The sequence below is a fragment of the Ursus americanus genome, chromosome 14 (genome assembly GCF_024610735.1).
Source record: "Ursus americanus isolate L20-20 chromosome 14, mUrsAme1.1.p, whole genome shotgun sequence".
NCBI classification, from domain to species: domain Eukaryota; kingdom Metazoa; phylum Chordata; class Mammalia; order Carnivora; family Ursidae; genus Ursus; species Ursus americanus.
Genome location: NC_142140.1, coordinates 14168005 through 14180034, shown reverse-complemented (window position 1 = coordinate 14180034; position 12030 = coordinate 14168005). Strand labels below are relative to the sequence as shown.

General features: G+C 39.7%; 1 protein-coding gene across 7 annotated transcripts in view; it reads left to right on the top strand.

Annotated features, from left to right (window-relative positions):
* Nucleotides 1-11624, top strand: part of CNTN4 (contactin 4) — an 877388-nt gene extending 865764 nt beyond the window's left edge. For all 7 annotated transcript variants that reach the window (XM_087866847.1, XM_087866849.1, XM_087866848.1 and 4 more), the window contains 4 exons: nt 322-508; nt 940-1052; nt 6259-6427; nt 9003-11624. In XM_087866847.1, coding sequence (XP_087722973.1) covers nt 322-508; nt 940-1052; nt 6259-6427; nt 9003-9103 — 570 coding nt within the window. In that variant the 3' untranslated portion in view covers nt 9104-11624. The remainder of the gene's footprint in view (nt 1-321; nt 509-939; nt 1053-6258; nt 6428-9002) is intronic.
* The last annotated feature ends 406 nt before the right edge of the window (nt 11625-12030 follow it).

Sequence of the window (12030 nt, the reverse complement as noted above, 5' to 3'; positions counted from 1 at the left end):
TTGGCAAAATGAGCTTTGACTTCTGACACACGCAGTATCACTTGGGCTCAAAATAAATGTGGGGGACAAGCGAGAATTATCCAACAATGGTTGTGCCAATTTTCCATCTTACTATGAAGCTCAGAACAAAAAGGGGGCCCTTCCTATTGCAGGTAAGTTCTCAGAGCATACCAACCCCTTGGCTCTGAAAGTTCTGCTTATGATTTGGTATAAAAAATTAATTCAATCATAACAATCTGCATTTTTAAAAAAGTCAGCTGATGATATTGGAAATATCCCCAATAGGTATGATTTCCAAGGTCTTCCCTTTTATTTTCTCAGGTTAAATACTGGAGACATGATGACAAGGAAGAAAATGCTAGAAAAATACGAACAATTGGAAATCAGACATCAACAAAAATCACCAATTTAAAAGGCAGCGCACTGTATCATTTAGCTGTCAAGGCGTATAATACTGCGGGGACAGGCCCATCCAGTGCAACGGTCAATGTGACAACCAGAAAGCCACGTAAGAACATCCTTGCTCAGAAATATTTTAGGGATTCATCAGACATATCCCCAGTTCATTCCCCATCCCCACCTCCCAATGATCATTTGCATACTAATTGGTATCATTATGTGGATTCAAATTTACCTTAGCATTTTAACTGAACCTTTCCGAACACCATGCAAAATTCATTGCTCCAGAGGACAGAAAGATAAATGTTTTTCTCCTCACTGAGAAAGGCTACTTCTTTTAGATATCAATGTTAGGCGACCAACTGAATCTTTTTCCATTTGCAATGCTGTATCTCGTCAGATTTTAGTGACCTTGAAGACACATATTAGTGCAATAGCCCATTAAATTGCTTCCACTCTTGAATTCTAGTAAGGAGATATTCCTCAGAATCCATTGAGACTTAATAATCTGTGACTTCATATATCTTAATTTTTTTATAGCACCAAGTCAACCCCCTGGAAACATCATATGGAATTCATCGGACTCCAAAATTATCCTGAATTGGGATCAAGTGAAGGCCCTAGATAATGAGTCGGAAGTAAAAGGATACAAAGTGGGTAATTTCTTTTTTGCAGAGGCCCCTAATCCTGCTGTTAGTGAGAACAGTCTCTTCTCAGGAAATCATATGAACTATGTTCTCACTTTCCCTGATGACATCCCACAGCCCCTCTAGGCATCTCTGTCCCCACAGTGGTTTCCTCTGAGTTTTATAAATGGTCCACGGCAATAAGCCAGATGTAGAAAATTGCCTAAACTTCGGAATCAGGCAGAGTCAATCAGAAATGGTTGAAGACCCTGTGGTTGTGTCTTCAAAAACTCTTGAAGAACCACATTTGTAACATCTCTCCTGTCAGCTTTGTTTTGTGCTTGTCCTGGTTGTCTTTTTTTTTTTAATCAACAATATTATGAATGGTTAATCATTTCTGTTCATGTTCGTATAGTTAGAGAGATTTATACAGAGAAAAAGAAGCAAAGAATTTGTAGAAGATTCATTGGCTTGATCCCAGAGTGTTAGCCTGACTTTAAAGAGCTAGAAAAGAAAATGTGAATGGCCTTGGTGCCACAATTAAAAGCAATTGGTAATATCTTGTTTCGTTTCAGTTTGAAGCAACATTCGAGGCAGTGCAATGCAGGCCACACAAAACCAGTCTGTAGGCTATATTTTGTGGCATTTTTGCACAGAGATGTTGAGCGTAGCAGATAGGCAGCTTAACTAGCTTTAACTAGTCAGGAACTAGTTAAAAAAACATGGGACTGTTCGAAAGTAGGTGATAAAACCTGAGCTGGAATTGGGAGTTGACATAGTTGGTGGTAGAACCTTAGGTATTATGATTAGAGATTCAGGAAAATGCTCCCTGTCATGGATTCCTTTTCTTTCATTCACATGGCACGGTGATTTGTATTGTACCAATGGAGAAACATTCCCTAAAAACTAATCTTCAGACCTTTTACTGGGCCTTTTTTAAGAGCAAAGTCTTCTGGAAGGGTCTTCTAGCATATAGCACAAAGAGATAGGAGACCCACATATTGGTCCTCTATTGACTATGTGACTCTAAGTGAATCACTTAACCCCTTGGGATAGCATTTTCTCTTTTATTAAAGGAGAAATTTTCTAGTATCTTCATATTTCTCTGAACTTTTGCGCAGACATTTCAGTTGGGCTATGAAAAAGGGAGAAAGATAGACAGTTCTCTGGGAAAGAGTGTTCCAAGCACAGTGAACCAGATGTGCAAAGGTTCTGAGGTGGGCACATGCCAATGTGATACAACAGGAAGCATGAAAGACTATGATGAATTAGAGATTTTCTCATTGTCCAGAAGCAGCCGTGGCTTCTGAGCTCTTACGTAGTGTTGCCAAACAGTATGGCCATATTTTCCAGTTTTTCAGTAAAACGCAACATTTTTTTCATGTATAATTTTTTGGATGGTTTTAAAGGTGGACATCTAACTTAAAATAAAATAAACACTACAAGAGCCAAACAGTTAAAATATGCAGGATGGTTTTAAATGTGGACATCTAACTTGAAATAAAATAAACACTACAAGAGCCAAACAGTTAAAATATGCAGGGCCATCGGTTTTCTACCCTCTAACCTCCCTTGTTTTGCATTTGTGAAGACAGAGACCAGAGAGGGGAAACAATTTTCCCACACAGATGGTGGCCAAACTAGGCTGAGTTAAGAATATAGGTTGTTGACCTAGACTTGCCTGCATTTGAATGCTAACTCTATCCTTCACTGTTCATGGTACCTTGGGAAAATTGCATAGTATCTTCAGGTCTCAGCATCCTCATCTTTGAAATCAGAATAATAAGGGTGCCGACCTCAAGAGGTAATGGTCTTAGAACATACGGTGTTCACTGGCCCACTGAAGATGTCAGGCAGATCCTCCAAAGCCACCGTAAAGCTCCCCAGGGTCAAAGAGCCCAGGCATCCCATAACATAGTAGGTAGTGACAGAGCTCTCATTGCTTGGAGGAGGACATCTCCAGGTGCTGAGTATATATCTGTGTCAGTGAAGTGGGGAGAGGTTCCCTGCCAGGTTCCATAGATAGTGCTTTGAATCAAAGCACAGGTCAAAATAACACAATTAAATGCTCTGATACCAACCACTGCCTCATCTTTCTCCCTGGTATAGTGGTCTGGAAATCCAAATCACTGTGATGGTTGTAGCCAAAGAGTGGGAACTGCCATAGAACACCAAATCACCTAAATGTTGCTCATTGTAGCATGCAAGGATGTCCCGTGAAGGACGAGGAGCAGAGGAAATCCAGTTTGAGGGAAAGTAGCTGAGAGTCCTATTGTTAACCTTTATTATGGGAGTGTCTCAGTGATTTAAAAACATCCAGGGACCACAGCTGCAAGAACAGAAGCATAGAACTGTGCCCTAAGGACCTTCCCCAGAAGGTCACTGAAATCCAAGGAAATCACACCTTTGGGAGGCAGTGACTTCACTTTTTTTGGGGTATTGATGATCTGGACACTTCATATATTGATCTACATCTAGTAAGAAAATCAGAGATCCAATGGCTCCATTTTAGCGACTTATACTGATTCCCAAGGCAACACCTGTCATCTTTGATAACTTAGGACAAATCTCCACTTTGATGTTTCACCCAGACATTGAAAAATGGACTACAACTAAAATAATTTCAGGTTGTTGATGCTGTCTAATGTGATAAGAACAAAAACTAAACTTCTCTAACTTTTCATTAAAGAAAAAGAACATACAGCGTTCAAACAGAAAGTAAGCATTGAATCACGTTTGCTACTGTTATCATTACTCCCATGAATCCACTCTTTCTCCAGGTCTTCCACCCTGGATTATATGAAATGCAAGCACAGCCTTCAAATCAATCAGCTAAACCGAGTGGTGTAAATAAAGGTTTTACAGGCTTTTATTTAGGTTCCAATGCAGTCCCTAATATTACAAGACTGATAAGCCGCACTGATAACGGGGCTATTTTTTCCTGGAAGTGTTTCTTTTGGATTTATATTTGAAACTGGTTGAATTCTCTGTGCTCTGTCTGGCAAGGACCAGAGGTAAATCAAAGAAGCAATTTATTCCTCAAAGCCAGCTGTGCCCTTGCATCCCATCAGCCAGCCCATGTTCCTGAAGGGCCGTGGTGAGACGCTTTGACACTCCTGAATGTGCCTGAGGATTTATTTGAGCCTGCTCGTTAACGAGGGGATGGCGAGTTTGATACGACTGATGCTCCAGAGAAGGAGGGGGGCGCTTATGAATCTTTCCACCTTAAGGAAATTGTGTTTTCCACCTTGTCTTAGAGAGATATAAATTAAGGTGATGAAATGCCAGGGAACAAATGGGATCTATACCATTTTGAGGGAATTTTATGAATTTTATGTGTGTTTGGTTTTTATCTCAGTAGTGGAGTGGCCTTATCCTTAACCCCAGCAGATCAGAATTTTGAAATGTGAGCTAACCTTTCAGTTCTCAAAGCATGGTTCCTGAACCAGAGGCCCTGGCATTATCTGAGAAGTTGTTAGAAATGGAGATTTTCAGGTCCAACGTCAGACCTACTAAGTCAGAAATTCTGGGGTGGGGTCCAGTGATCTGTGTTTGAACAAGCCCTCCAGGCAATTCTGATACACGGGTTAGATCCCTGATCTAATCCAGGATTTCCAGCCGCATTAACATCATGTCAAACTCTTTTTTTTTTTAAGTACCACAGCCTCAACACCCCCTCCATGGAGTCCAACTCTGGATGGGGCCATAGCAGGCCTTCTGAGCCTCCTCACTTTGGCCAGTTTGAGCTGGAGGACTCTCGGTTTAGGGACCGTCCTCTGCGTTGTAGGATGTTTTGCAGCATCTCTGGCCCCCACCCAGTAAACAGGAGTGCCTCTGTGGCAACCAAAAATGTCTGCGGACATTGCCAAATGCCCCCTGGGAGAGAGGAGCAAAATTGCCCCTCCACCCCCCTCCACTGTGTTGAGAAGCACTGGGCTAGAGTGTCACTATTTTACACATTCCCCAAGTGCTTCTGCCACACAGCCAGGACAGAGAACACTCATCACCCACCCCTCTGTTTCTAACTACCAGGAGAAACTGGAGCTGTTGGAGGATTGTGATTTAAGAGAAGGGGTTTAGGAGTTCTCACCCTGCCACGTACCAGCTCTGTGACCTCATCCAGCCTCTGTTTTCTCATCTGTGCCATGGAATAATAATGCCTGTGTTGTCCAATTGTTGTGACAGTTAAACATGGCGATGTTGATAAGGTGCTTACGTCGCAGTCAACATCGGAAAGTATTTGCGGGATTGTTATCATCACAGTTGTTATATCCAAAAAGGTAGATGCACTTGTCCAGGCTTTTAGATTTTGTTTCTGGTTGGAGTTGGTGGCAATCAGAGTAGGCAATTCAAGGCAGGGGGATGTGTTTTCAGGAGACCTAGTTGGGAACCTCATCAAATGAGCCACCACCCCGGACTCCCATCCAGGGGAGGCCAAGAAGGGAAACATGAGTGGGATTGTGGAAGCTATAGACACTTCTGGAAAGACAGTAATCACCACAGAATATCCCATTTTCCACGTAGCTCAGAAAAGGTTCTGAGGCGGAGGAGAAGGGAGTTCCTGCCCTTGCCTTTCAGAGATCATCTCCCTGTGCTGAAATGTGCTTTCTCTGAAGGATTCGTGATAATAATAATGTGTGATGCCTGCCTTGTGTTTCTTACCTTTGCCAAGGATGTTTGTTTATCTCGTGTTCCCTTTAAGCCATCATAAACACTGTATGTCTTCCATGCTTCCTTTGAGCCAAGTCCATCACTTATATGCAATCCTTATGCAATCTTGAAAATACCCCAGCGAGGTGAATGTCATCGTTTCCTCATCCATGTAATGAAGCTCACATTGTAAATAGGAGTATAGTCACACAGTGGCCAAGTTGATTCTATGGCCAAAGTCCCTCACGTGCAACTGAGCTCTATATGGCCTCCAAGAGGAATTCATTTTCCAGGCGTGTTACCTGAACGTTCCAGAGGTTATGTGAGGCCATACGGTGTGTTGGTTGACAGATGCTACCTCCATCCCCGTGCTGTGGTGTCCTGTAAACTCCTTCCTCATAATGAAACGGTGGCTGCAGACATGTCCCTTGCTATAAATGAGCCTCCCAAGTGTGTGTGGGCAGCCTGACAACCTCAGTGTTCCCACACTTCGCTGGTGCCCAGAGGTGAGAACAAATGAATGCTCCATCTTCGGGGCCTTTGTGAGGACAGCAGGTGACACCTGTTCATTCTATATTGGCAGGTCTTGTACAGATGGAACAGACAAAGCAGCACATCTGTCATTGAGACAAATAAAACATCAGTGGAGCTTTCTTTGCCTTTTGATGAAGATTATATAATAGAAATTAAGCCATTCAGTGATGGAGGAGATGGCAGCAGCAGTGAACAAATTCGAATTCCAAAGATATCAAGTAAGAGTGTCTCTTTCCTCCTCTCCCCCTCCTGCTAGATCTCCTAAGTCTTCCCGATGAGTCCAGGCTTGGGCAAAGTGAAGCCCACAAAGAAAGTCTTCTATGAAAATGGGCAGTACTGTCCCCTTTCAGCAGGCAACTGATGTTTGCTGATCACAGGCAGTTTCATAGAGAAGACAATTTGACTCGTTTTGACTGATTTAATCAGTTCCCAATAAAAAATCAGATTAAAGCAGCCCCAGACCCATCACACAGGTTTTCCCATGTGGACGTGTGGTTTGCATCTACAATAACTGTAAAATTATAGCTCAGAAAGTTAAAAGCATGACTCAGTCAGGAGAAAAAAGCAAAGCATTCTTTAAAATGCTGTAACTATTTGTCTTTAGCAAAACAATATAACTCAATGTCTGTGGCTAAAAATATTTTGAACTTGACACTTTTAATTTTGAATGTGTGTATGTAACATGTACATAAATACATATGTCTATATATAGTCAAGATTATCTTTATTTACAAAGACTGAGCAGTGTGAGAATATTCTTTTTTTGAGCAAATATATATATTCAATCCTGTTTTTTAAATACTATGTTTGCAAATATTTCAGCAGAATATTATTTTTATTGCATGATTACATTTATTTAAAAAAAAAACAGAAAAGGCAAATCCACAGAGACAGAAATCAGATTAGTGACTGGTAGTTGCTGGCCAGTGGTGTGAATATCAGCTGAATGGGTCCTGGGTTTCCATGTGGTGTGATGAAAAAGTTCTGGAACTAGATAGTGGTGCTGGTTGAACAACATTGGAGTGTACTTCGTGCCACTGAGTTGTATACTTTCAAGGAGTTAAAATGGCAAGTTATATGTTATGTGTATTTTACCACAATAAAAAAAAAGATTGCAGCTAGATACTTAAGTGTAGATTTTCATTGGCCTTTGGGTTTAACTGTCTCAAGATAAAGGGCTGGAGATAGAGATTGTCAAGCCATCAGTGAAGACATGGTATTTAAATCTTGGGCAAAATTCTCTCCACAGCATCCTGTGTTTCAGACACTCTGCTAAGTGTTCATCACATTGTTTTTCAGATGAGGAAAAGGGTCTAGTATGTCTTGCTGATACCAAGTTATAGTAAAGCATCCACTAAGCAATTTTAACTTCATCTGTAAAATGTAGATGCTTCTGACCAGACAAGGAAATGTTCATTGGTCGTTTTACCCTTCCCCTGAATTGGAATTTGCTAACATTGACAAATAGAACAAGACCTCGTGGAGACAGAGGCTGCAGCAATCCATGCTCCCGACTCAGGAGTGATTTGTCAATTTCCAGATGAAGTTTATATTTACTGTACCTTTTCTCCACATAAACATAGAGACATTTTTGTCTTTTATTTTTTTTAGAGGTAGGGGAGGAACAGAGGCAGAGGTAGAGAGAGAATCTTAAGCAGGCTCCATGCCCACCGCAGAGCTTAACGCGGGGCTCGATCTCACAACCCTGAGATCATGATCTGAGCCTAAATCAAGAGTCCATCGCTTAACAGACTGAGCCTCCCAGGCACCTCAGCATTCTTGTCTTTTAAAAAAACTGGGGAGAATTGGTCTCTATACCTCAGTAAGGCAAGGACTCTAAATTCTGTTGAAAGGAACCAGAGATGTGGAACCAGAGATGTGGAAGTAATTACCAAGCCACAAAAACACAAGATTGGGGTTTTATGGAGGTTAATTTATCTCACTCTGTTAAAATCTGACTTCATACTTTCTAATCATTGTAAGGATTGTTTGGTTGTTGTTTTTTTTTTAGATTGGTGATTCTTGGTTTAATTCATTATAAAAAACAAATCATAAGCAATTATATTGGTATAATTAATTGATATTAGATGATAAGGATATAACTGTGAAAAAAACATGTTCTCTCCCTCAAAACATGGTCCATTTTGTTGGTCAAAGATCTTACAATCTTGGAGAACCTCGAACAACAGTTGGTAATCTGTTACTATGAAAAATGTAAGACCTATTAGAAAAGGTTTTATTTAAAAGGATGGAGATTATTTTGTTGGGAGAAAAGGATATATTTAGACAGACGTGGATTTGAATCCCAATTCAGCTATTTACTAACTGGTTGACCTTAGACAAGTTATCTTACTTCTCTGGGCCCTAATTTCCTCATCTGTTAAATAATGTAATAACAATACCAGATGTGCTTACATTTTTTGTAAGAATCAAGTGTCCCGTGGCTCTATGCCCAACACAGAGGTAGAGTTAAAAAGGGAACAGTAACTTTTATTTTGCTGCATCATTGATATAATATTCATTAGTAATGTTATTAGTAACATTGAGGTTTCTTTTCACGTTAGATGTAGAATCCTTATTTTGCAAATGCATCAACGGAGGTCCAGAGATGTCCCATAACCTACTCTTAGGTTCCTGGCTAGGTAGTCATAGAACTGATATTAAAAAGTCATTAGGAAATTGTTATTTCTGGTAGGATCTGGCCAGTTCTGCTGGTGCCTAAAACCCTTTGGCCTCGTTTTCCTCTGTAGCTAGGGTGAAGCAGTATTAAGTGAATTTATTCTCTCTTTTCAGATGCCTATGCAAGAGGAGCCGGACCTTCCACTTCAAATGCATGTACACTGTCAGCCATCAGCACGATCATGATTTCCCTCACAGCCAGGTCCAGTTTATGACAAAAGTTATCTAAAGGACTTGCTGTTTATAATATAAGCAACATTTAGCTAGTTGTTTTGAAGACACCCAGTACTAAGTAATATTGTTGTTCAAGTACATCTTATTACTGGAAAAAAAATGTTTTTTGCTTCTTTAGGAATGGCATTATACAGTACTTCCTCAAAGCAAATCTAGCTTTGTCTGAAGTTTCTTTGGAAACTCTGCAATGCACTGAAGACATCTGTAATATGATGTTACCAAAGCAGTTTACATATGTCCTTATATGCATATTTTTTATTATATATTTAGTGTTTTATAGAATTTTTTAAAGTTAACATGAAATGTAGATATTAATTTTTTCCTCTGCTGTAAAATGCTATGGGCAACACAATCATACAATTATTATTTGAGAATATTTGCTTTAGAGAAAGAGTTTGAAACTCTTCTTGGTAAATAAATTACAAATTACTTGTACAGTTTTACAAGATTCAGTGGCAGAACAGCTGAAGATTTGGTCTGTAACTCAAGGCTACTGTATGTAAATGACTCTTTGGACAGTTAATGCATTGGATCAAGTCCTTTTGATATGTACAATATATTTTCCCACCCTGTTGTGAATTTTGTTGTTCAACACAACTCGAGATGGTTTCAGGAATGGCTGCAAACTCAAAACCTAAACTAACTGCCCAAGAGGTACCTTGTGCAATATTCCCATCCCTGAATTTAGCATTGTACAGTAAGACTTTCCTTTCACTCAACTAAGTTAGCATCGTCTTTGTAGTAGCGTTATCTTAGACATTAAATTTGAAGTTACATATACAGTAGTAACATAGACCAAAAGTGACTATAGTCAATCAAGTCTTTCAAAGGATAAAAGATAATTTACTATCTTTAAATGTATCTGTCTTGAATGTACATTTTTTAAAAAGGTAATTCTCTGTTGATGGATTCATAATTTCTTTATATATGTGTATGTCTTTAATAATAGAGCCCTTCTTTTGAATCAAAATCATGTATGGAATTTGGCAAATTTCTCCTATTTCAGCAAATAGTTGCCGCAAAGAATTTTTTCATGACACGATAAAAGATCTTTAGTATAACTGTATGTTATCTTGATGATTATCCTGTTTTGCAGCAGGTAGCTTCGTTGCTTTATAAGCTTTACCTTCTAGGTCTTAAAATCACACATTGGAAAATGACAATATCAAAAAAAATATTCTTTTGAAAAGAACTATTTGTTATAATGGGGGAGGTTTTGTAAGCTGACACTTGTGGAACAGTGCATATAAAAGGCAATGAAATTTTCTATAAAAATTTTCACATGTAAACACTCTGCCACCTTTTCTTCTTTCTCAGAGAGCTCAAATTTGCCTGTAATTTGTCATTTTTGCTTACAAATAACATAAGTTAACTTTTCAACCTTCTAGCTCTATTTATCCAATAAAGTCATAATCAGGATTCCACTTGTGTAAAAACTAGGGCGGTAACCAGAAAAAAATATTGTCAGTATTTCAAGCTGTGTTCCTCTCTTAGTTTGATATGGTTACTTCTATGTTAAAATACAACAGAACTTAAAATCACACACACAAAAAAATCAACAAAACAATAAAATGAATGAAAAAAAAAATGACACCCCAGGTAGTTCCCAACCCCAGTGTAAATGATATTTACCAGTGATCTAGCATATGTACTCTTTTTTTAAAGGTATTGTTAATAAATATTCTGTCATTTGTAAAGATACTTGTCTTTTGGGAGCATTTTTCCTGCCTGCCTGTCAGGGAATTTGTTAGCTCACCCTTGTGCTCGTTGTAATTGGAGACGATAGAGGGACTCAAAAGTCTCTGGCCATGATCCAAAGCTATTCCTTTGGAACTGACAACCCTGAAGACATCATTTCAAATCCTCTTTGGAAGCACAGAGGGTCAAAATCCACAAATAAATATCCTGAAGATCAAACGTTAATATTTCCTCTTGATTAGCTAAGTCTTTTGTATGTTTAACCTATAGGGATATCTGTTGTTTTAAGGTTTCCTCCACCCCATTGCTAAAAGGAAAAATCTAAACTTGATCATTTAAGGCCCTTCTTAATCTAATAACGTAACTTCATACCAGGCTACACTGAGCCCTCACTGGCCCCAAAACACTGCTTGCATTTGGTCTCACCTCTGTGCCTTTTGATCGTGCCCTCCCCACTCTTCTTTCTCACCCAATTCCCGACCGTCCTAGCGTAGCTCCAGCCCCAGCTGTCTGTGAAGTCTTCCCACACTTCAGCCCTTTAGGATGTCTTTCCTGTGAATTAGCCGCAAGCCCTGTCAATACCACTCATTTAGTAATTAATCAGGTACTACTTTTGGAAATCTCTTGTACTGTTATCTTGCATTTTAACTTAACTCCTGTATTGTTACTTAATTTTCCTTGTACTTATGCCTTGTCTTCCCAACTAGATTGTAAGCTCCTTGAGGGCAGGGACTTTGGTCTTATCTTCCATGTACTCTCCATAGTGCCTAGCACAGTGCCTTGCAATAAATAATCATTGATTAATTCACTGAAGGGGTCTTTGACGTAGCATTTTGCATCAGTTGCCCGCCTGTGTGCCACAGTGACCCAACCAGAGAAGACTGTGTCACTGCTTTTGTCAGGTGGTGGAAAGCATTAGAAGGCCTGGCTTCAAACTTTATGCTTTGAAAAAGTTCTTTGTATCTCTCTGCTTCATTATCTGATAAATGAGGACCTGGATTAGCTGTGTCTAACTGAGCTGAAGGTATTTTAGAAAGTGCATCGTAGGCACCTTCACCCACATCTGTCTGATTTGTTGGCTTCCGAGGTGGTTACAGGTTGGGTTCACTGGTTGCAAGCAACGGAAAACAACTGGCTAAGTTGAGCAAACAAAAAGGAATGACACAGATTAGGTCACACGAGCTGAGGAAACGCTGAATGGCCAAGTGTT